This window comes from Oncorhynchus masou, chromosome 27 (genome assembly GCF_036934945.1).
Source record: "Oncorhynchus masou masou isolate Uvic2021 chromosome 27, UVic_Omas_1.1, whole genome shotgun sequence".
Classification (NCBI taxonomy): Eukaryota; Metazoa; Chordata; class Actinopteri; order Salmoniformes; family Salmonidae; genus Oncorhynchus; species Oncorhynchus masou.
Genome location: NC_088238.1, coordinates 64,208,378 through 64,234,703, shown reverse-complemented (window position 1 = coordinate 64,234,703; position 26,326 = coordinate 64,208,378). Strand labels below are relative to the sequence as shown.

At 40.6% G+C, this 26,326-nt stretch overlaps 1 protein-coding gene across 1 annotated transcript in view; it reads right to left on the bottom strand.

The window, feature by feature from the left end:
* Nucleotides 1-1,590: 1,590 nt before the first annotated feature.
* Nucleotides 1,591-26,326, bottom strand: part of LOC135516519 (F-box only protein 41-like) — a 61,477-nt gene continuing 36,741 nt past the window's right edge. Inside the window, exons 9-13 of the mRNA XM_064940866.1 lie at nt 24,836-24,931; nt 8,393-8,511; nt 7,067-7,225; nt 6,348-6,463; nt 1,591-1,792 (exon numbers count right to left, since the gene is read on the bottom strand). Coding sequence (XP_064796938.1) covers nt 1,730-1,792; nt 6,348-6,463; nt 7,067-7,225; nt 8,393-8,511; nt 24,836-24,931 — 553 coding nt within the window. The 3' untranslated portion in view covers nt 1,591-1,729. The remainder of the gene's footprint in view (nt 1,793-6,347; nt 6,464-7,066; nt 7,226-8,392; nt 8,512-24,835; nt 24,932-26,326) is intronic.

The following is a 26,326-nucleotide window of genomic DNA, read 5'->3' as shown; positions in this document are numbered from 1 at the left end:
AGAGACCAGTTCTTTATAGAGAAGAGGTCAGTTCTTTATAGAAGAGAGACCAGTTCTTTATAGAGAAGAGGTCAGTTCTTTATAGAAGAGAGACCAGTTCTTTATAGAGGAGAGACCAGTTCTTTATAGAGAAGAGGTCAGTTCTTTATAGAGGAGAGACCAGTTCTTTATAGAGAAGAGGTCAGTTCTTTATAGAAGAGAGACCAGTTCTTTATAGAGAAGAGGTCAGTTCTTTATAGAAGAGAGACCAGTTCTTTATAGAGGAGAGACCAGTTCTTTATAGAGAAGAGGTCAGCTCTTTATAGAGGAGAGACCAGTTCTTTATAGAGAAGAGGTCAGTTCTTTATAGAGGAGAGACCAGCTCTTTATAGAGAAGAGGTCAGTTCTTTATAGAGGAGAGGTCAGTTCTTTATAGAAGAGAGACCAGTTCTTTATAGAGGAGAGACCAGTTCTTTATAGAGGAGAGACCAGTTCTTTATAGAGAAGAGGTCAGTTCTTTATAGAAGAGAGACCAGTTCTTTATAGAGAAGAGGTCAGCTCTTTATAGAGGAGAGACCCAGTTCTTTATAGAAAAGAGGTCAGTTCTTTATAGAGGAGAGACCAGTTCTTTATAGAGAAGAGGTCAGTTCTTTATAGAGGAGAGACCAGTTCTTTATAGAGGAGAGGTCAGTTCTTTATAGAGGAGAGACCAGTTCTTTATAGAGAAGAGGTCAGTTCTTTATAGAGGAGAGACCAGTTCTTTATAGAGGAGAGGTCAGTTCTTTATAGAGGAGAGACCAGTTCTTTATAGAGGAGAGGTCAGTTCTTTATAGAGGAGAGACCAGTTCTTTATAGAGGAGAGACCAGCTCTTTATAGAGGAGAGACCAGTTCTTTATAGAGAAGAGGTCAGTTCTTTATAGAGGAGTGACCAGTTCTTTATAGAGGAGAGGTCAGTTCTTTATAGAGGAGAGACTAGTTCTTTATAGAGGAGAGACCAGTTTTTTATGGAGGAGAGGTCAGTTCATTATAGAGGCTAACCCCCTAAGACATCTAACCCCCCTAAGATTGCTAACCCCCCTAAGACTGCTAACCCCCTCTAAGACTGCTAAACCCCTAAGACTGCTAACCCCCTAAGACTGCTAACCCCCTAAGACTGCTAACCCCCCTAAGACTACTAACCCCCTAAGACTTAAACCCCTAAGACTGCTAACCCCCTAAGACTGCTAACCCCTAAGACTTAAACCCCCTAAGACTGCTAACCCCCTAAGACTGCTAACCCCCTAAGACAGCTAACCCCCTAAGACTGCTAACCCCCTAAGACAGCTAACCCCCTAAGACTGCTAACCCCCTAAGACTGCTAACCCCCTAAGACAGCTAACCCCCTAAGACTGCTAAACACCCCTAACTCACTGAGAAATGGAACACACTTGTCTGTCTGTCTGTCTGTCTGTCTGTCTGTCTGTCTGTCTGTCTGTCTGTCTGTCTGTCTGTCTGTCTGTCTGTCTGTGCATGCTTTGCATGGGTAAAGTCTCTGTTACATCACAGTAATATAGTCATCTTCATGTCTGTGTGATTCCTATTGGCTGATTGCTTATTCTCTCCAGGATGCTGTATCTTCCGATTGGTTGGCAAATGTGTCACAAGTCTGACTGGTTGTTGAGGTTGCTTCCAGACTCGCTGATTGGCTGTGTGACTGACAGGTCAGTGAGGTGTAGGGGGAGGAGGGAGAAGACGAAGAAGAGGAAGAGGTCAAATGAAAACGTCAGCTTTGATCTGCAACACTTCAGACAGACCTGGTCTCTTCTTTAGGGCCTGCAGGAGAGACAATCATATACAGTTGAAGTCGGAAGTTTACATAAACTTAGGTTGGAGTCATTAAAGCTCGTTTTTCAAACACTCCACACATTTCATGTTAACAAGCTATAGTTTTGTCAAGTCAGTTAGGACATCTACTTTGTGCATGACACAAGTCATTTTTACAACAATTGTTTACAGACAGATTATTTCACTTATAATTCACTGTATCACAATTCCAGTGGGTCAGAAGTTTAGATACACTAAGTTGACTGTGCCTTTAAACAGCGTGGAAAATTCCAGAAAAATTATGTCATGGCTTTAGAAGCTTCTGATAGGCTGATTGACATCATTTGAGTCCATTGGAGGTGTACCTGTGGATGTATTTCAAGGCCTACCTTCAAACTCAGTGCCTCTTTGCTTGACATCATGGGAAAATCAAAATAAATCAGCCACGACCAGAAAAATAATTGTAGACCTCCACAAGTCTGGTTAGCAATTTCCAAACACCTGAATGTACCACGTTCATCTGTACAAACAATAGTACGCAAGTATAAACACCATGGGACCACGCAGCCGTCATACCACTCAGGAAGGAGACGGGTTCTGTCTCCTAGAGATAAATGTACTTTGGTGCGAAAAGTGCAAATCAATCCCAGAACAACAGCAAAGGACCTTGTGAAGATGCTGGAGGAAACAGGTACAAAAGTATCTATATCCACAGTAAAACAAGTCCTATATCTGCATAACCTGAAAGGCTGCTCAGCAAGGAAGGAGCCACTGCTCCAAAACCGCCATCAAAAAGCTGGACTACAGTTTGCAACTGTACATGGGGACAAAGATTGTACTTTTTGGAGAAATGTCCTCCGGTCTGATCAAACAAAAATAGAACTGTTTGGCCATAATAACCATCGTTAAGTTTGGAGGAAAAAGGGGGAGACTTGCAAGCTGAAGAACACCATCCCAATCGTGAAGCACGGGGGTGGCAGCATCATGTTGTGAGGGTGCTTTGCTGCAGGAGAGACTGGTGCACTTCACAAAATAAATAGATGGCAGCATGAGGCAGGAAAATTATGTGGATATATTGAAGCAACATCTCAAGACATCAGTCAGGAAGTTAAAGCTTGGTCGCAAGTGGGTCTTCCAAATGGACAATAACCCCAAGTATACTTCCAAAGTTGTGGCAAAATGGCTTGAGGACAACAAAGTCAAGGTATTGGAGTGGTCATCACAAAGCCCTGACCTCATTCCTATAGAAAATGTGTGGGCAGAACTGAAAAAGTGTGTGTGAGCAAGGAGGCCTACAAACCTGACTCAGTTGGATCAGCTCTGTCAGGAGGAATGGGACAAAACTCACCCAACTTATTGTGGGAAGCTTGTGGAAGGCTCCCCGAAACGTTTGACCCAAGTTAAACAATTTAAAGGCAATGCTACCAAATACTAATTGAGTGTATGTAAACTTCTGACCCACTGGGAATGTGATGAAAGAAATAAAAACTGAAATAAATCATTCTCTCTACTATTATTCTGACATTTCACATTCTTAAAATAAAGTGGTGATTTTAACTGACCTAAAACTACTTTTTACAAGTATTAAATGTCAGGAATTGTGAACAACTGAGTTTAATTGTATTTGGCAGGGTAGCCTAGTGGTTAGAGCGTTGGACTAGTAACCGGAAGGTTGTGAGTTCAAACCTGTTCCTAGACCGTCATTGAAAATAAGAATTTGTTCTTAACTGACTTGCCTGGTTAAATAAAGGTAAAATAAATAAAAAATATACAGTATAGAGTGTTGTGACTTCAACTGTAAATACAGTATAGAGTGTTGTGACTTCAACTGTGTTGTGACTTCAACTGTATATACAGTATAGAGTGTTGTGACTTCAACTGTAAATACAGTATAGAGTGTTGTGACTTCAACTGTGTTGTGACTTCAACTGTAAATACAGTATAGAGTGTTGTGACTTCAACTGTGTTGTGACTTCAACTGTAAATACATTATAGAGTGTTGTGACTTCAACTGTAAATACAGTATAGAGTGTTGTGACTTCAACTGTATATACAGCATAGAGTGTTGTGACTTCAACTGTGTATACAGCATAGAGTGTTGTGACTTCAACTGTAAATACAGTATAGAGTGTTGTGACTTCAACTGTATATACAGTATAGAGTGTTGTGACTTCAACTGTGTTGTGACTTCAACTGTAAATACAGTATAGAGTGTTGTGACTTCAACTGTAAATACAGTATAGAGTGTTGTGACTTCAACTGTAAATACAGCATAGAGTGTTGTGACTTCAACTGTGTTGTGACTTCAACTGTAAATACAGTATAGAGTGTTGTGACTTCAACTGTAAATACAGTATAGAGTGTTGTGACTTCAACTGTATATATAGTATAGAGTGTTGTGACTTCAACTGTAAATACAGTATAGAGTGTTGTGACTTCAACTGTGTTGTGACTTCAACTGTAAATACAGTATAGAGTGTTGTGACTTCAACTGTGTTGTGACTTCAACTGTAAATACAGTATAGAGTGTTGTGACTTCAACTGTAAATACAGTATAGAGTGTTGTGACTTCAATTGTATATACAGCATAGAGTGTTGTGACTTCAACTGTGTATACAGCATAGAGTGTTGTGACTTCAACTGTAAATACAGTATAGAGTGTTGTGACTTCAACTGTATATACAGTATAGAGTGTTGTGACTTCAACTGTGTTGTGACTTCAACTGTAAATACAGTATAGAGTGTTGTGACTTCAACTGTGTTGTGACTTCAACTGTAAATACAGTATAGAGTGTTGTGACTTCAACTGTGTTGTGACTTCAACTGTAAATACAGCATAGAGTGTTGTGACTTCAACTGTGTTGTGACTTCAACTGTAAATACAGTATAGAGTGTTGTGACTTCAACTGTAAATACAGTATAGAGTGTTGTGACTTCAACTGTGTTGTGACTTCAACTGTAAATACAGTATAGAGTGTTGTGACTTCAACTGTGTTGTGACTTCAAATGTAAATACAGTATAGAGTGTTGTGACTTCAACTGTGTTGTGACTTCAACTGTAAATACAGTATAGAGTGTTGTGACTTCAACTGTGTTGTGACTTCAACTGTAAATACAGTATAGAGTGTTGTGACTTCAACTGTGTTGTGACTTCAACTGTAAATACAGTATAGAGTGTTGTGACTTCAACTGTATATACAGCATAGAGTGTTGTGACTTCAACTGTGTATACAGCATAGAGTGTTGTGACTTCAACTGTAAATACAGTATAGAGTGTTGTGACTTCAACTGTATATACAGTATAGAGTGTTGTGACTTCAACTGTGTTGTGACTTCAACTGTAAATACAGTATAGAGTGTTGTGACTTCAACTGTGTTGTGACTTCAACTGTAAATACAGTATAGAGTGTTGTGACTTCAACTGTGTTGTGACTTCAACTGTAAATACAGCATAGAGTGTTGTGACTTCAACTGTGTTGTGACTTCAACTGTAAATACAGTATAGAGTGTTGTGACTTCAACTGTAAATACAGTATAGAGTGTTGTGACTTCAACTGTATATATAGTATAGAGTGTTGTGACTTCAACTGTAAATACAGTATAGAGTGTTGTGACTTCAACTGTGTTGTGACTTCAACTGTAAATACAGTATAGAGTGTTGTGACTTCAACTGTGTTGTGACTTCAACTGTAAATACAGTATAGAGTGTTGTGACTTCAACTGTAAATACAGTATAGAGTGTTGTGACTTCAACTGTATATACAGCATAGAGTGTTGTGACTTCAACTGTGTATACAGCATAGAGTGTTGTGACTTCAACTGTAAATACAGTATAGAGTGTTGTGACTTCAACTGTATATACAGTATAGAGTGTTGTGACTTCAACTGTGTTGTGACTTCAACTGTAAATACAGTATAGAGTGTTGTGACTTCAACTGTGTTGTGACTTCAACTGTAAATACAGTATAGAGTGTTGTGACTTCAACTGTGTTGTGACTTCAACTGTAAATACAGCATAGAGTGTTGTGACTTCAACTGTGTTGTGACTTCAACTGTAAATACAGTATAGAGTGTTGTGACTTCAACTGTAAATACAGTATAGAGTGTTGTGACTTCAACTGTGTTGTGACTTCAACTGTAAATACAGTATAGAGTGTTGTGACTTCAACTGTGTTGTGACTTCAACTGTAAATACAGTATAGAGTGTTGTGACTTCAACTGTGTTGTGACTTCAACTGTAAATACAGTATAGAGTGTTGTGACTTCAACTGTGTTGTGACTTCAACTGTAAATACAGTATAGAGTGTTGTGACTTCAACTGTGTTGTGACTTCAACTGTAAATACAGTATAGAGTGTTGTGACTTCAACTGTGTTGTGACTTCAACTGTGTTGTGACTTCAACTGTAAATACAGTATAGAGTGTTGTGACTTCAACTGTAAATACAGTACAGAGTGTTGTAACTTCAACTGGCATCATTTGATGCTACTGGAGTTGACCTCTAGTGCTCTGTTCGTAGGTGGTGCATTTCAGAAAAAAGGCTGCGTAAACGGAGATTCATTTACCTGTAACTTGTTGACCATCTCATTGTACTGTCTCTTAGCTTCAGGACTGTCTGGCTCCTCAAAGTGGTCAGCTATCCCAATCTGCACTATGATGGACCTGAGGTTACAACATACACCTAGAACATGGAGAAGATGGGGGAGAGGTCACTACTGAGAAGGAAAACATGGCATTTTGGGTTTTAGTATCCTACATAGGTCTATCAGGTGTAAAGATCAGGGGTCAGGGGTCAGAGGTCAGAAACTCACTGTTAAAGTGCAGTAGTGCTTCAGGTGTAACTGGAGTAGAGGTAAGTAGTAGAGGTCAGGGGTCAGAGGTCAGTAACTCACTGTTAAAGTGCAGTATTGCTTCAGGTGTAACTGGAGTAGAGGTAAGTAGTAGAGGTCAGGGGTCAGAGGTCAGAAACTCACTGTTAAAGTGCAGTAGTGCTTCAGGTGTAACTGGAGTAGAGGTAAGTAGTAGAGGTCAGGGGTCAGAGGTCAGTAACTCACTGTTAAAGTGCAGTATTGCTTCAGGTGTAACTGGAGTAGAGGTAAGTAGTAGAGGTCAGGGGTCAGAGGTCAGAAACTCACTGTTCAAGTGCAGTAGTGCTTCAGGTGTAACTGGAGTAGAGGTAAGTAGTAGAGGTCAGGGGTCAGAGGTCAGTAACTCACTGTTAAAGTGCAGTATTGCTTCAGGTGTAACTGGAGTAGAGGTCAGGGGTTAGAGGTCAGAAACTCACTGTTAAAGTGCAGTAGTGCTTCAGGTGTAACAGGAGTAGAGGTGAGTAGTAGAGTCTCTAGATTCTGTAGTCCTTCTCTACACAGCTCTGCTGCCCCCTCGTGGACCAACTCAGTAACACGCTCCAACTCCAACACCTGGAGACCCACACACCGACGAACTACAGGGAGAGAGAAAATTAGACTTGATAGAGACACAGAAACACAACACAACTAACCCTACCCCACACAACTACGAACGACGGAGAGAGAAAATTAGACTTGATAGAGACACAGAAACACAACACAACTCTGATAGAGACTCAACACAACTCTGATAGACAGAGACTCAACACAACTCTGATAGATAGAGACCCAACACAACTCTGATAGAGACTCAACACAACTCTGACAGAGACCCAACACAACTCTGATAGACAGAGACCCAACACAACTCTGACAGAGACTCAACACAACTCTGAAAGAGACCCAACACAACTCTGATAGAGACTCAACACAACTCTGATAGACAGAGACTCAACACAACTCTAAGAGAGACTCAACACAACTCTGATAGAGACTCAACACAACTCTGATAGACAGAGACTCAACACAACTCTGATAGACAGAGACTCAACACAACTCTGATAGACAGAGACTCAACACAACTCTGATAGACAAAGACCCAACACAACTCTGATAGACAGAGACTCAACACAACTCTGACAGAGACCCAACACAACTCTGATAGAGACTCAACACAACTCTGATAGAGACTCAACACAACTCTGATAGAGACCCAACACAACTCTGATAGAGACTCAACACAACTCTGATAGAGACTCAACACAACTCTGATAGAGACCCAACACAACTCTGATAGAGACTCAACACAACTCTGATAGACAGAGACTCAACACAACTATGATAGACAGACTCAACACAACTCTGATATACAGAGACTCAACACAACTCTGACAGACAGAGACACAACACAACTCTGATAGACAAAAACCCAACACAACTCTGATAGACAGAGACTCAACACAACTCTGATAGAGACCCAACACAACTCTGATAGAGACTCAACACAACTCTGATAGAGACCCAACACAACTCTGATAGAGACTCAACACAACTCTGATAGAGACCCAACACAACTCTGATAGAGACTCAACACAACTCTGATAGAGACCCAACACAACTCTGATAGAGACTCAACACAACTCTGATAGACAGAGACTCAACACAACTCTTTGATTTCCAGCTCCTGGCTCTCCTTCTAAAACACCTGTCACTCATCCAGACAGATCAATCAACCTCTGGTATAGACTGTAACTTTCACTCACCCAGTAAGGACAATCCCTGAATGCTGCAGCCAGCCCCGCCCACACTGAGCACTCGGAGGTGTGGCCAACAGCGGCCAATCGTCTGCAGGCATCGGTTACTGAAGCGGGTAGGCTGCGTACTGCGGAAGGAAATGAACAGGCCGGTAAACACAACAACATCTAAACTACTGCTGCTAATACAATGACTACTACTATTAATACAATACTCCAAATGCACTGCTACAACTATACTAACACTACTATATCTATTACTACTAATACTATTACTATTACTACAATACTCCAAATGCACTGCTATAATTATACTAACACTACTATATCTATTACTACTAATACTATTACTATTACTACAATACTCCAAATGCACTGCTATAATTATACTAACACTACTATATCTATTACTACTAATACTATTACTATTACTACAATACTCCAAATGCACTGCTATAATTATACTAACACTACTATATCTATTACTACTAATACTATTACTATTACTACAATACTCCAAATGCACTGTTATAATTATACTAACACTACTTTATCTACTACTACTAATACTACTACTATTACTGCAATACTACAAATACACTGCTACAACTATACTAACACTACTATATCTACTACTACTAATACTACTACTATTACTACAATACTACAAATACACTGCTATAATTATACTAACACTACTTTATCTACTACTACTAATACTACTACTATTACTACAATACTACAAATACACTGCTACAACTATACTAACACAACTTCTGCTACTACTAATACCACAACTAATACAACTACTGCTACTACTACTACTATACTGCTACAACTATTTTAATATTATTACTACTACTACTAGTACAACTACTACCATTACTAATACTACTACTACTAATACTACTACTAATACTACTACTACTATACTGCTACAATTATTTTAATATTATTACTACTACTAATACTTATACTACTACTACTACTATAACAACTACCACTACAACTCTACTTCTACTACTACCATTACTACTACTAATACTACTACTACTACTACAACAACTACCACTACAATTATACTACTACCATTACTACTACTACTACCACTACTACTACCACTGCTACTACTACTACTACTACTCCTAATACTACTACAACTACTACTACAACTACCACTACAACTATACTACTACCATTGCTACTACTACTACTACTATAATACAATTATATTGATACAACTATACTACTACTATACTATTTATACTACTACTACTACTACTAAAACGTATAATATTACTAGTACTTCTGTACTATGATGCGATTAACATTACTGCTATAACACACACTATGTATACTATACTACGACCATTACTGCTGCTACTACTACTACTACTATTACTGCTGCTGCTACTACTACTGCTATTACTATAACTACCAATACTACTACCACTACTATTATTGTATGTATACTATATACTACGACCATGACTACTATACGACTACTATCCTACTATACTGTACAACACTATGTATGCTAAACTTCTTATAATACCACTAATATTACTACTATTGCCACTATACTACTACCATTACTAATACTGCTACTAGTATGCTGCTAATATTACTATACTACTACTGCTACAACTATTTTATTACTACAGCTATGGGTATGGCTACAACTATACTACTCCTACAACTGCTACTACAACTGACTACTACTACTGGTACTATAGGAGTACTACTTCTACTACTATGCTTATTTCTTCTACAACTACTAATAATACTACTAGCAATACTACTAGCTACTACTACTACGTCTACTACTACACTACTATTAATGCAACTACTACTACTAATACCACAGTTACTACTACAACACTACTACTACTACTACTGCTACTACTACACTACGACTACTAACGACACTACTACTACTATATGACTACTGCTGCTACTGCAACTACTACAACTACTACTATACGACTACTACTGCTACTACTACTACTACTACTACTACTATGCTACTACTACTACAACCACAACTACACGACTGCTGCTACTCCACTACCACTGCTACAACTACTACATCAACTCCTACTACTACTACTACTATACTACCATTATACTACTACTACAACTGCTGCTACTCCACTACTACTGCTAGTACTACTACTAATACTACAACAACTACTACTACTACTAATATACTACCATTATACTCCTACTACAACTATATAAATAAATATACTAAATATACTACTACTACTACTACACTAATACTTCTACTACTACTACTACGGCTGCTTCTATTCTATACTACTTATTCTACTACTACTGCTACTACTATTACTGCTGCTACTACTACTACTATTACTGCTGCTACCACTATTACTACTACTACTGCTGCTTCTATTATATACTACTTCTTCTACTACTACTGCTACTACTACTACTACTACTACTACTACTACTATTACTGCTGCTACTACTACTACTGCTACTACTACTGCTACTACTACTACTATTACTGCTGCTACCACTATTACTACTACTACTGCTGCTTCTATTCTATACTACTTATTCTACTACTACTAATACTATAACTGCCAATACTACTACCACTACTATAACTGCCAATACTACTACCACTACTATTATTGCTGCTGCTACTACTACTACTATTACTGCTGCTACTACTACTACAACTAAAACTACTACTACTACTACAACTAAAACTACTACTACTACTACTTCTGCTGCTGCTACTACTACCACTACAACTAAAACTACTACAACTACTACTACTACTACTACTACCACTACAACTAAAACTACTACAACTACTACTACTACTACCACTACAACTAAAACTAAAACTACTACTATTACTACTACTACTACTACTACTACTACTACTACTACTACTACTACCACTACTACTACTACTACCACTAATACTACTACTATTACTGCTACTGCTTCTACTACTACTACTACTACTACTATTACTGCTACTGCTTCTACTACCATTACCACAACTACTACCACCACTACTACTGCTACTACTACAACAACTACTACTACTACTACAACTATATTTATTTTATTTATTTAACCTTTATTTAACTCGGAAAGTCAGTTAAGAACAAATTTCTTAGTTACAACGACGGCCTACCAAATGGCAAAAGGCCTCCACCGGGAACAGGGGCCTGGGATAAAAATAAACAATAAAATAAATGCAATATAAATATAGGACAAAACACACATCACAGCAAGAGAGACGCAACATAAAGAGAGACCTAAGACAACAACATAGCATGGCAGCAACACATGACAACACGGCATGGTAGCAACACAACATAACAACAACATGGTAGCATCACAACATATTTGTAGCACAAAACATGGTACAAACATTATTGTACATAGACAACAGCACAAAGGGCAAAAAGGTGGAGACAACAATACATCACGAGAGCCACAACTCTCAGCAAGAAGGTAGAGACAACAATACATCACACAAAGCAGCCACAACTGTCAGTAAGAGTGTCCATGATTAAGTCTTTGAGTGAAGAGATTGACATAAAACTGTCCAGTTAGAGTGTTTGTTGCAGCTCGTTCCATTCACTAGCTGCAGTGAACTGAAAAGAGGAGCGATCCAGGGATGTGTGCTTTGGGGACCTTTAACAGAATGGGACTGGCAGAACGGGTGTTGTATGTGGAGGATGAGGGCTGCAGTAGATATCTCAGATAGGGAGGAGTGAGGCCTAAGAGGGTTGTATAAAGAAGCATCAACCAGTGGGTCTTGTGACGGGTATACAGATGTCGTGTCTTTACTATCATTAACTGAAGACTGATAGTTTTTATCAAAGATTCTCTGTAATTTGTTATTACGCGATTCTACTGATTAATCATGTAACCATAATTACTAGGAAGTCGGGGCACCAACAAAATATATTCGGATTACAAAGTTATCATTTCCTAAAATAGCTTTTCAGATATTTCATATCTGATCCATAGTCTTCGAATGACTGAATTATTTACTTTACCTCACGTTAGTCTCATTCCAAACGTCGTAAATTGTTGGTTATCTGCACGAACCCAGTCTTCACTATGAGTCATCCATACATACATGTCTTAAATCGTTTATTAGTAATTAGTAATTAGTAATTATTAAATTAAATTAGTAATTTACAGAAATGCATAAACAAACACACAAACAAGGTAAATGTGGTTACATGATAGGAGAATGTTCCCTAGTGGACTAAACCGGCATGGCAGCTTGTTAGACAAAGGGGGAGGTGGGGGTCAATACAGAGTTAATAATTATAACAATTGAAATGCTAATCCTTTACACATGAACGCTCACTCATTCGGGAACAATTGCAATCAATATATATATTTACGCTCAGTGTGTCGTCTTGGTCACTGGAATTGTCCCTCTTTCCCTCTCTCTCTCGGTTGTGGTTAGAGGAGTTTGTTCAGAGTGACATTTGTTATCGAATGGATGTTTTGGCGGTTGTCGTTCTTTGCATTCCTAGCTGCAGACTATTAATTAATATCAAAGACTTGTTCTTATTCTGTCGGTATCGATAGTCTAAGAGTTTAACCACGTGGTATGGTTAAAAGATTCAGCAATGGTCTACAACCTTTGTCCTCCTAATGGAGAAAATCCTAGTCTGCAACTTTTAACCATCTCGCAATTGAGGTAAGCTCAGTCTGCTGATCGAAAACCCGAGTGGGGGTTTTATTCGGAAGGGCTGTCCCAGGATGCCTGATCCTAATTGGCTCAGGGGCGGTCCAGGATGCCTGATCCTAATTGGCTCAGGGGCGGTCCAGGATGTCTGATCCTAACTGGCTCAGGGGCGGTCCAGGATGCCTGATCCTAACTGGGCTCAGGGGCGGTCCAGGATGTCTGACCCTAACTGGCTCAGGGGCGGTCCAGGATATCTGATCCTAACTGGGCTCAGGGGCGGTCCTCTGATTTAGTTAACTCCAATTCCCTTTTTGAGTTTTCCTTCATTAAACAGTCCAAAATCACATTGTAAAATTGTGTAAACAGTATCATACTCACTCATTCATCTTATACAACAATTAGATGTAAACCTCATATCTGAGGCTATTATATAAACAGCGTTATGGTAATGTAGCCACACCGTCTCCCAGGAGCTTCCCCAAGTTGTGACAAACGGACCAATCGTAGCTGGATTCTTCACCGATCTTTTAAACTTTCTCCGGAACATGAAATTTGTTCGTACCTCAAGTTCTGTGAGGTGGAAGGATTTCCTTTGTCCTCTATGAAAATATACTCTCTCTATACTGTGTGTCCATGAGTAGATCCTCAGGAATTTACGACGTCTCTCTGACCACAGCAACCTAGTTGAAGGGGGCAAGGGGGAGGCAGGGAGAGGGGGATGGGGCTTTACAATACCCAGAGGCCAACGTCATGACACAGACATGACCAGTTTACAGAGGAGTACAGAGTGCAGTAATGTGTCCTATAAGGAGCATTGGTGGCAAATCTGATGGCCGAATGGTAAAGAACATCTAGCCACTCGAGAGCACCCTTACCTGCTGATCTATAAATTACATCTCCGTAATCTAGCATGGGTAGGATGGTGATCTGAATCAGGGTTAGTTTGGCAGCTGGGGTGAAAGAGGAGTGATTACAATAGAGGAAACCGAGTCTAGATTTAACTTTAGCCTGCAGCTTTGATATGTGCTGAGAGAAGGGCAGTGTACCGTCTTGCCTACTCCCAAGTACCTGTATGAGGTGACTACCTCAAGCTCTAAACCCTCAGAGGTAGTAATAACACCTGTGGGAAGAGGGACATTCTTCTTACCAAACCACATGACCTTTGTTTTGGAGGTGTTCAGAACAAGGTTAAGGGTAGATAAAGCTTGTTGGACAGTAAGAAAGCTTTGTTGTAGAGCATTTAACACAACATCCAAGGAGGGACCAGCTGAGTATAAGACTGTATCATCTGCATATAAATGGATGAGAGAGCTTCCTACTGCCTGAGCTATGTTGATTATATAAATTGAGAAGAGCGTGCAGCCCTAGAATCGAGCCTGGGTGTACTCTCAGCAGTGGCTGAGACAGCAGATGTTCTGACTTTATACACTGCACTCTTTGAGAGAGGAAGTTAGCAAACAAGGCCAAAGACCCCTCAGAGATACCAATACTCCTTAGTCAGCCCACAAGAATGGAATGGTCTACCGTATCAAAAACTTTGGCCGAGTCAATAAAAATAGCAGGCCAATATTGCTTAGAATCAAAGGCAATGGTGACATCATTGAGGACCTTTAAGGTTGCAGTGACACATACATAACCTGAGCGGAAACCAGATTGCATACCAGAGAGAATACTATAGACATCAAGAAAGCCAGTCAGTAGATTATTGACAAGTTTTTCCAACACTTTTGATAAACAGGGCAAAATAGAAATTGGCCTGTAACAGTTAGGATCAGTTTGATCATCCCCTTTAAATAGAGGATAAACTGTGGCTGCCTTCCAAGCAATGGGAACCTCCCCAGAAAGGTCAGAGACAGGCTTGGTGATGATAGGGGCAGCAACCTTAAAGAAGAAAGGGTCTAAACCATCTGACCCAGATGTTTTTGGGTCAAGTTTCAGGAGCTCCTTTAGCACCTCGGACTCAGTGACTGCCTGCAGGGAGAAACTCTGTAGTGGGGCGGGGGGGAAGAGGGAGGGCCGGACCTACCGGGAAGTCATCAAATGAACTTTGTCGGACATTCGGTTTCCGTTTTATAAAATAATCGAATTTTGGTCATTTTTCCGCTGTCTTGGAAAATCCCACAAGAGGGCATAAGCAATCATATTGCAATTGGACAAAACATCACGAATCACGACGGGGCCTTATCTCGAAAACGGAAAATATTTAGAAGCCGAAACTTGGTGAGCGTAGGTTTGGCATAATGGGCAGTTGGCCCCGAACAATGATGGCGTCTAGGCCTCAACGGTTTTTGAGTTATGGCCATTTCTCTGGGATTAAAGGTCCAAAATGAAAATAGAGAAATTATTTTTCCTCTTCACGTCAAAGTCAAGGAGCCTCCGGTGTCAATAAAAAAAGAACCAGCCATTTATCTATCGTCATTTAAGAGAAATCGTACAATGACAGATTGGTGATGTTCAAAGATAGGTGTTTTTTACAGATCAGTTACAGATCCAGTTGCATACAAATCTTTTTAAAGTGTACTGCGGAGCTCTGCGAGATTTCTGTGATTTTCTATGATTTTATGAATTAACACTCACTAAACCCTCCGTAAATAACTCAGTTCTTAACATAAAGACTTCTGTAAAGGCATACCCCAATCAGGATATGAGTTTATTTATAGCTTCCTGTGCCAACCGGAAGTGCCTTAAATGGTGTCATAGTGGCTGTTTCCAAGGGTTAAAAAGGTCAGATTTTTTCAAAACTTTATATGTGTGATTAGGCAACCCCCATGAACTACAAGTCAGCCATTTCTACCAACAAATGTCAAAGAAAAGCTCTCTCTCACACACACACACACAGACACACACACATAGCAAGAATGGAGTGACAAAGTGCGGTGCTTAAAGACACACAGAGCCTGCAATGGCATTTCCATATTCTCTAGGCCGTGCTGAGTTCAACGAGATGCCCCGCTTGACCGTAGCTCGCTCGGTCTAAGCGCAGCGACCATTAGAAAAGTAGGCCCAAAATGAAGCCTGGCCCACAACGTAATTTGCTTTTGGGTGACAGTGAGAGAACCGTTAGGGTGAGAAGCACAATTCGACCTCAGGTACTTTCCTAAGGTCCTCCCGATCTGTGCAAGCATTAACTCCTTGACCGTGTAGCATTAACCCTTAACAGTAAAACAGGGTTTTTTGATCTCACAGAATACAATGACATCTCTCCCCATAGGAATACATTGCCCACTCCTCTAAATTCAACCTGAGGCCCATGTGGGTTATGAATGCCTTATGAACCTGTGTTCGATGACAGTCCATCAGGACACTATGAGGTCTACCTGTGTCGATTCTAAGCTTCCTGGACCAACCGAAAGTGGTTAAAATCACCCTAAAAGTGTATATCCATACCCTGCCATTTGATGTACATAACCTGCAAATGTGAAAATGACTGCATTCAACCCTGTGTAGATCAGTCAATTCTTAACATAAAGACTTTAAACTCAGGATTCTGTAAGAGAATACCCCAAGAAAGATATGTGTTTACTTATAGCTTCCTGTGCCAACCGGAAGTGCCTTTAATTGGGTCACACTGTCTGTTTTGAAGGGTTAAAAAAGTCACATCTTTTTAAAACTTCATATGTGTGACTAGGTAACCCTCCTGAACTGTAAATCAGTCATTTCTCCCAGCAGATCTCAAAGAAAAGCTCTCACACACACACAGCAAGGATGGAGTGAAAAAGTGCGGTGCCTAAAGACACAGAGAGCAGGCAATGGCATAAACATAATCTCTAGGCCGTGCCGAGTTCAACAAGATATCCCGCTTGACCGTAGCTCGCTCGGTCTGAGCGCAGCGACCATGAGAAAAGTAGGCCCAAAATGAAGCCTGCCCCACAACGTAATTTGCTTTTGGGTGACAGTGAGAGAACCGTTAGGGTGAGAAGCACAATTCGACCTCAGGTATGTTCCTAAGGTCCTTCCGATCCGTGCAAGCCTAACCTTGACCGTGTGGCATTAACCCTTAACTGTTAAAAGAAGGTGTTTACTTCAAACAGTTTGCATTGACTTCTCTCCCCATAGGAATACATTGCCTGCACCCCTAAATTCAACCTGAAGCCTATATGGGTTATGAATGCCATATGAACCTGTCTTCGGTAACAGTCCATCAATCCACTATGAGGTCTACCTGTGTTGATTCTAAACCGGAAGTGGTTAAAATCACCCTAAAAGTGTATATCCATACCCTGCCTGCAGTTTGATAGACATAGTGCATTGAACCCTGTGTAAATCAGTCAATTCTTAACGTAAAGACTTAAAACTCAGGATTCTGTAAAAGCATACCCCAATGAGGAAGTGTGTTGACTTATAGATTCCTGTGCCAACCGCAAGTGCCATAATTGGTGTCTCAGGGGCTGTTTCGAGGGGTTAAAAAAATCAGATCTTTCCAAAACTTCATATATGTGATTAGGCAACCCCCATGAACTGTAAATCAGTCATTTTCCCATAAAATTTAAATGGAAAACTAAATCACACACACACACCCAGCTTGGAAGGAGGGACACATTGGGGTGCGTAGAGACATACACAGCCTGCATTAGTTAACCTTGTTGGATCTTTTAAAGAACCGTCAGACCTAGAGTTTAGAAACCTGTTCTAGACCTCAGGTCGAAAGTGCGTGGTGAGTTACGTGGTTCTAGACGGTTCTCGGACCGAGAAACAGCCTCGTACATTTGCAATGACTTCAACTCATTTTTGCATCACGAAAATGACGACATTTAGAAATGTCCCAGAGTCGCAAGACTAGGTGCATTGCGGCCGTCTCGGCCCATATAAACAGACCCCAACATTTCTGTCCGATAGCTCATTCAAGGACCCCGTAGCCAGTCATGGAAAAAAGTGGATTTTCAGCACCAATTAGGGTTTTACTCGGACACCAAATGACCTATCGAGCCGAAACTTGGGATTCGGGGTCGCCTCAGCTAGGCCTACACATAACATAAGAAATGGACCCGCAGCTAGAACGTAACTACGTGTTTTATGTTTTTTTAATGGTTTGAACCGAAGGCGTTGTGAATTTTGGGCCAGCTCTGAAGTATGTGATAGTTGGCTACTAAACGAGTTGGAAAAAGTGGGTTTGGTGTCAGTTTGTATCAGTTTGGTGTCAGAATGATATCTAATTAACTGATGGACTGTGACTTGCTGGTGACTCTTGTCCATTTGCAATATGTTTAAACAGTGAGGTACCATCACCAAAGTGACATTCTGAAATCAACCCTAACGAGTGATTGAGATGAACCAGAACCCAGCCAAAAACGAGTTCATCGGGCCAGTCAATTTCGCATTCCTGCAGGATTTTTATAGCATGACAAATTCGTGATGGTGAATGCCCATTGAACCATATTGCAAATGCACGTGCACTTACAATATGATTCAACAGTGAAAAAACATCACCAAATGGACATGATGAAGTCAACACAACGAGCAATGGAAAGGAACAACTATCACTGTCCTGCCATCCTGTGTTCATCAGGCCAGTCAATTTTGCATTTCTGCATGATTTTTGAGCATGTCAAATTTCTTATGGCATTTGGCAAATTTTGCTATTTCTGACTTTTGACTTCCTATGAAATCATATTCCAAATGGAGAAAACATATGCCTTATGCACAAGTAATTAAAAAAAAATTATGATAATAAAATATGACTAAAGTATGTTGATACAGTTCTTATACATGTGTAATTGATACAAAAATCGAAAGAATTTTCAAAAACGGTCCAGAAAGCACTTTTTTAGGGGTGTGTGAAGTTTTTTAAATTTTTTTGTAATTTTTGACTTTTGACTTCCTATGAAATCATATTCCAAATGGAGAAAACCTACTAGAATCTGAAGTCAAATATCTGCTGTTTGCTGATGATCTGGTGCTTCTGTCACCAATCAAGGAGGGCCTACAGCAGCACCTAGATCTTATGCACAGATTCTGTCAGACCTGGGCCCTGACAGTAAATCTCAGTAAGACCAAAATAATGGTGTTCCAAAAAAGGTCCAGTCACCAGGACCACAAATACAAATTCCATCTAGACACTGTTGCCCTAGAGCACACAAAAAACTATACATACCTTGGCCTAAACATCAGCGCCACAGGTAACTTCCACAAAGCTGTGAACGATCTGAGAGACAAGGCAAGAAGGGCATTCTATGCCATCAAAAGGAACATAAATCTCAACATACCAATTAGGATTTGGCTAAAAATACTTGAATCAGTCATAGAGCCCATTGCCCTTTATGGTTGTGAGGTCTGGGGTCCACTCACCAACCAAGACTTCACAAAATGGGACAAACACCAAATTGAGACTGCACGCAGAATTCTGCAAAAATATCCTCCGTGTACAACGTAGAACACCAAATAATGCATGCAGAGCAGAAGTAGGCCAATACAAACTAATTATCAAAATCCAGAAAAGAGCTGTTAAATTCTATAACCACCTAAAAGGAAGCGATTCCCAAACCTTCCACAACAAAGCCATCACCTACAGAGAGATGAACCTGGAGAAGAGTCCCCTAAGCAAGCTGGTCCTGGGGCTCTGTTCACAAACACACCCCACAGAGCCCCATGACAGCAGCAAAATTAGACCCAACCAAATCATGAGAAAACAAAAAGATAATTACTTGACACATTGGAAAGAATTAACAAAAAAACAGAGCAAACTAGAATGCTATTTGGCCCTACATAGAGAGTACACAGCGGCAGAATACCTGACCACTGTGACTGACCCAAAATTAAGGAAAGCTTTGACTATGTACAAACTCAGCGAGCATAGCCCTGCTATTGAGAAAGGCCGCCGTAGGCAGACATGGCTCTCAAGAGAAGACAGGCTATGTGCTCACTGCCCACAAAATGAGGTGGAAACTGAGCTGCACTTCCTAACCTCCTGCCCAATGAATGACCATAGTAGAGAGACATATTTCCCTCAGATTACACAGATCCACAAAGAATTCGAAAACAAATCCAATTTTGAAAAACTCCCATATCTACTGGGTGAAATTCCACAGTGTGCCATCAGAGCAGCAAGATTTGTGACCTGTTGCCACGAGAAAAGGGCAACCAGTGAAGAACATGCACCATTGTAAATATAACCCATATCTATGCTTATTTATTTTATCCTGTGTCCTTAACCATTTGTACATTGTAAAAACACTGTATATATATATATATAATATGACATTTGTCATGTCTTTATTGTTTTGAAACTTCTGTATGTGTGATATCTACTGTTAATTTTTATTGTTTATTTCACTTTATATATTATCTACCTTACTTGCTTTGGCAATGTTAACACATGTTACCCATGCCAATAAAGCCCCTTGAATTGAATTGAATTGAAAACATATGCCTTATGCACAAGTAAAAAAAAAAAATTATGATAATAAAATATGACTAAAGTATGTTGATACAGTTCTTATACATGTGTAATTGACCAAAAAATCGAAAGAATTTCGAAAAACGGTCCAGAAAGCACTTTTTTAATGGGTGATAAGTTTTTGACAAAAAAATCATTTTTTCAAAATTTGGCTTTTGGATGTTGACTTGGGTTGCATTTCCAATATGAAAAACCAAGGTGGAGCGCACACGCCACCTGTTGGATTTTTGAAGTGTTACAACTGGCATTTGCCATATGGCATTTGCAATACACTTTGCATGAATCAACGCCGAATTGGGTGGTATTGGACACAGTGTATATGGTTTGTCCAATGCCAATGTTTTCCCATTCATTTTTGTCCATTTCAGGGGGGTATTCCCTTACTTCATGAAGTGGTGATTAAAGAGCTCAGCCATGTGCTCCTTGTCAGTAACAACCACATCATCAACATTAAGGGACATGGACAGATGTGAGGAGGAGAGTTTATTCTCCAGGTCTTTAACTGTTTACCAGAACTTCTTGAGGTTCAACCCACAGAGAGAGAACTGCTACTTAAAGTAACTGTCACGCCCTGGTCGAAATATATTGTGTTTGTCTTTATTTATTTGTCAGGCCAGGGTGTGACATGGGTTTATTGTGGTGTGTTTTGTCTTGGGGTTTTGTTAGGTATTGGGTGTGTGGTTTAGTGGGGGTGTCTTACATAGTCTATGGCTGTCTGGAGTGGTTCTCAATCAGAGGCAGGTGTTTATCGTTGTCTCTGATTGGGAACCATATTTAGGCAGCCATATTCTTTGAGTATTTCGTGGGTGATTGTTCCTGTCTCTGTGTTTATTGACACCAGATAGGCTGTATAGTTTTTCACGTTCCGTTTGTTGTTTTTGTATTGTTTGTTTTCTTCATCATTAAACATGTCTCAAAAATACCACGCTGCATTTTGGTCCGCTTCTCCTTCGACAGACGAGAACCGTTACAACTAACTTTGGACTTCCGGATAGCCTGAGTGCACTTATTTTTCATTTGCTTGAACGAGAGCCAGTCAGCCTGAGTGTGCGTGTGTGCCGAGCATTTCACCAAATGCAATTCTTGAGGTGGAGTAACTCTGCAAGATCACGGTCTAACCTGTTTTTAATTCTCATTTTCTTTATGGGGGTGTGTTTGTTAACAATACCACTGAAAATAGCAAAAAAGAAGGTCCAAGTGTCTTCGACAGAGGGGATCAAGATGATTCTATACTATTTTACAGAGGCCAGGTCATGAAGGAAGGCTCATTAAAGTGTTTTAGCGTCTATGACACATGAGGACAGGTCTTTTCACTGAGCAGCCATTACGAACACAGGCTGTCAAACAGTGATCAGTAAGGTCATTACAGAAAACACCAGACTGATACCTATCAGGATTATTTGTGAGGATAACATCGAGGAGAGAAGCCTTTTCTGGGTGTTTGGAGTCATACCTTGTGGGATTGGTACTAATCTGAGAAAGATTTAGGGAGTCCCATTGCTTTAGGATTTGGTCAGGTGGTTTAAGCATGTCCCAGTTTAGGTCACCTAGCAGGACAAATTCAGACTTAGTGTAGGGGGCCAAGAGAGAGCTTAGGGCAGGTAGGGTACAGGCCGGTGCTCATGGAGGACGATAACACACAGAGACAGTCAACAAAAAGCTATTTGAAAGTTTAATGCTTAAAACCAGCAAATCTAATTGTTTGGGGACAGACTTAGTGGAGACAACCGAGCACTGAAGGTGATCCTTGGTAAAGATTGGCACTCCCCCACCTTTAGAAGATCTGTCTTGCTGAAAAAGGTTATAACCAGACAGGTTAACATCAGTGTTCAAAACACTCTTTCTGAACCACGTCTCATTAATGACCAACACATCTGGATCGGAGCTGTGAACCCACACTTTCACATTTTAGGTAATAAGCTTCTAGTGTTAACATACAGAAAACCCAGGCTTTTACGAGAGCAGAAATCAGTGAAGCAGCAGTCAGAATTGGGGCAAGCAACAGTAGATGGGCCAGGGTGTACATGCATATTTCAGACAGACATCATCAACAGTAATTCAATCAAGGCATGGCAGAGGACAGGGAGAGCTCTGCAGTGCTGATTTATGACATCTGAATGTGCATCAGATGGCAACAAGATCATATTGTACAGCAATTTCATCAGGTAACTTGAATATTAAGCCGGCGAGAGGTGGTTAGAATAGGATGGGAGGACAAAAGTCTGTGTAACCAATAGAGTCAGAGTCCTCAGTGTGGGAACAAACAGTCTGTGTAACCAATAGAGAGTCAGAGTCCTCAGTGTGGGAACAAACAGTCTGTATAACCAATAGAGTCAGAGTCCTCAGTGTGGGAACAAACAGTCTGTATAACCAATAGAGAGTCAGAGTCCTCAGTGTGGGAACAAACAGTCTGTATAACCAATAGAGAGTCAGAGTCCTCAGTGTGGGAACAAATATAGTCTGTGTAACCAATAGAGTCAGAGTCCTCAGTGTGGGAACAAACAGTCTGTGTAACCAATAGAGTCAGAGTCCTCAGTGTGGGAACAAATATAGTCTGTGTAACCAATAGAGTCAGAGTCCTCAGTGTGGGAACAAAACACTCTGTATAACCAATAGAGTCAGAGTCCTCGGTGTGGGAACAAAACACTCTGTATAACCAATAGAGTCAGAGTCCTCAGTGTGGGAACAAACAGTCTGTGTAACCAATAGAGTCAGAGTCCTCAGTGTGGGAACAAACAGTCTGTGTAACCAATAGAGTCAGAGTCCTCAGTGTGGGAACAAATATAGTCTGTCCCACGGTTGGGTAAAGAAAGTTTATAGTCAACAAAGCAGGAGTCATGAGGCAAAAACAACTAAAAACACAAGAAAAAAATAAAATATAGACTGACTTGGGGCCATTGTAAGTTCAGAGTCCCTCCCCCCAACAGTATGTATGTGCTGGAGGCCACGAAACCCTTTGAAAGTCTCACATCAACACCATTATTCCAGAAACCCACTGCATACCGCCTCAACAGATCCGTAGATGACACAATCTCTATGGCACTCCACACTGCCCTTTATATTAACTGAGTTGGGGTGCAGTAGCAGGTGTATGCCTGTAGGGGTCAGTGTGTTATAAGGCTTCAGTATTAACTAGGGTGCAGTAGCAGGTGTATGCCTGTAGGGTTCAGTGTGTTATAAGGCTTCAGTATTAACTAGGGTGCAGTAGCAGGTGTATGCCTGTAGGGGTCAGTGTGTTATAAGGCTTCAGTATTAACTAGGGTGCAGTAGCAGGTGTATGCCTGTAGGGGTCAGTGTGTTATAAGGCTTCAGTATTAACTAGGGTGCAGTAGCAGGTGTATGCCTGTAGGGGTCAGCGTATTATAAGGCTTCATTATTATCTAGAGAGCAGTAGCTAGTGTATTACTGTAGGGGTCAGTGTATTATAAGGCAAGCGGTACCGGAGTGCCAAGTCTAGGTCCAAGAGGCTTCTAAACAGCTTCTACCCACAAGCCATAAGGCTCCTGGCCATCTAATCAAGGTCCAAAAGGCTTCTACCCCCAAGCCATAAGACTGTTGAGCAATTAACCAAATGGTTACCCAGACGATCTGCATTAACCCCCGCATTGTTGAAACGCTGATATAATCTGATATTATCTATGTCACTTTAACTCTACCTACATGCACATTTTACCTCAATGACCTCGACTAACATGTACCCCCGCACATTGACTTGTTACCGGTATATAGCCTCGTTATTGTTTATTTTATTGTGTTCACTTCAGTTTATTTAGTATATATTTTTCTTAACTCTAATTTCTTAAAATTAGAAATATTAGGGTATAAATTGAGTCGTTCTGGATAATAGCATCTCCTAAATTACCCCCCCCCATGTCACGCCTTGGTCTTAGTATTTTGTGTTTTAGATAATTAGTTGGTCAGGCCAGGGTGTGACATGGGTTTATGTTATTGTGTTGTCGTATTGGGGTTTTTGTAGGCATTGGGATTGTGGTTGATTAGGGGTGTGTTTAGTTTAGGTTTGGCTGCCTGAGGCGGTTCTCAATCAGAGTCAGGTGATTCTTGTTGTCTCTGATTGGGAACCGTATTTAGGTAGCCTGGGTTTCACTGTGTATTTGGTGGGTGATTGTTCCTGTCTCTGTGTAGTGTTCACCAGATAGGCTGTAATAGGTTTCACGTTCCGTTTGTTGTTTTTTTGTATTTATCAGTTATTTCATGTATCGTTCCATTTTTCTTCATTAAAGACATGAGTAACCACCACGCTGCATTTCGGTTCGACTCTCATTCAACAAACGAAGAACGCCGTTACACCCCCCCCAAAAAATGTAATGTAATTCACGACTACCATGGCATTACTACTCACCAGGGGTGTAGTGGCGCCACCTGCAGGGATGTCATGTTTCTGCAGCCTGCTCCTAGAGCCCACACCACCTCATGACCCATGGGGTCTGACGAACTCCTGACACACACACAGAGACACACACACACACAGAGACATACACACACACACAGAGACACACACACACACACAGAGACACACGCACACACACACACACACACACACAGAGAAAGACATACACACAGAGACACACACGCAAATGTAACCGAGGTGAGTCTTATCTCACACTCTCATGATGAGGGTAGTTCTATCTGCGAAACACAAACACACCGACACGACCCTACCTGTCTGTGAGGTGTTGTAGGTTACCTGTATGTGAGGTGTTGTAGTTTACCTGTATGTGAGGTGTTGTAGGTTACCTGTATGTGAGGTGTTGTAGGTTACCTGTATGTGAGGTGTTGTAGTTTACCTGTATGTGAGGTGTTGTAGTTTACCTGTATGTGAGGTGTTGTAGGTTACCTGTATGTGAGGTGTTGTAGGTTACCTGTATGTGAGGTGTTGTAGTTTACCTGTATGTGAGGTGTTGTAGTTTACCTGTATGTGAGGTGTTGTAGTTTACCTGTATGTGAGGTGTTGTAGATTACCTGTATGTGAGGTGTTGTAGGTTACCTGTATGTGAGGTGTTGTAGTTTACCTGTATGTGAGGTGTTGTAGTTTACCTGTATGTGAGGTGTTGTAGTTTACCTGTATGTGAGGTGTTGTAGTTTACCTGTATATGAGGTGTTGTAGTTTACCTGTATGTGAGGTGTTGTAGTTGACCTGTATGTGAGGTGTTGTAGTTTACCTGTATGTGAGGTGTTGTAGTTTACCTGTATGTGAGGTGTTGTAGTTTACCTGTATGTGCGGTGTTGAAGGTTACCTGTATGTGAGGTGTTGTAGGTTACCTGTATGTGAGGTGTTGTAGTTTACCTGTATGTGAGGTGTTGTAGTTTACCTGTATGTGAGGTGTTGTAGGTTACCTGTATGTGAGGTGTTGTAGGTTACCTGTATGTGAGGTGTTGTAGGTTACCTGTATGTGAGGTGTTGTAGGTTACCTGTATGTGAGGTGTTGTAGTTTACCTGTATGTGAGGTGTTGTAGGTTACCTGTATGTGAGGTGTTGTAGGTTACCTGTATGTGAGGTGTTGTAGTTTACCTGTATGTGAGGTGTTGTAGGTTACCTGTATGTGAGGTGTTGTAGGTTACCTGTATGTGAGGAGTTGTAGGTTACCTGTATGTGAGGTGTTGTAGGTTACCTGTATGTGAGGTGTTGTAGGTTACCTGTATGTGAGGTGTTGTAGTTTACCTGTATGTGAGGTGTTGTAGTTTACCTGTATGTGAGGTGTTGTAGGTTACCTGTATGTGAGGTGTTGTAGGTTACCTGTATGTGAGGAGTTGTAGGTTACCTGTATGTGAGGTGTTGTAGGTTACCTGTATGTGAGGTGTTGTAGTTTACCTGTATGTGAGGTGTTGTAGT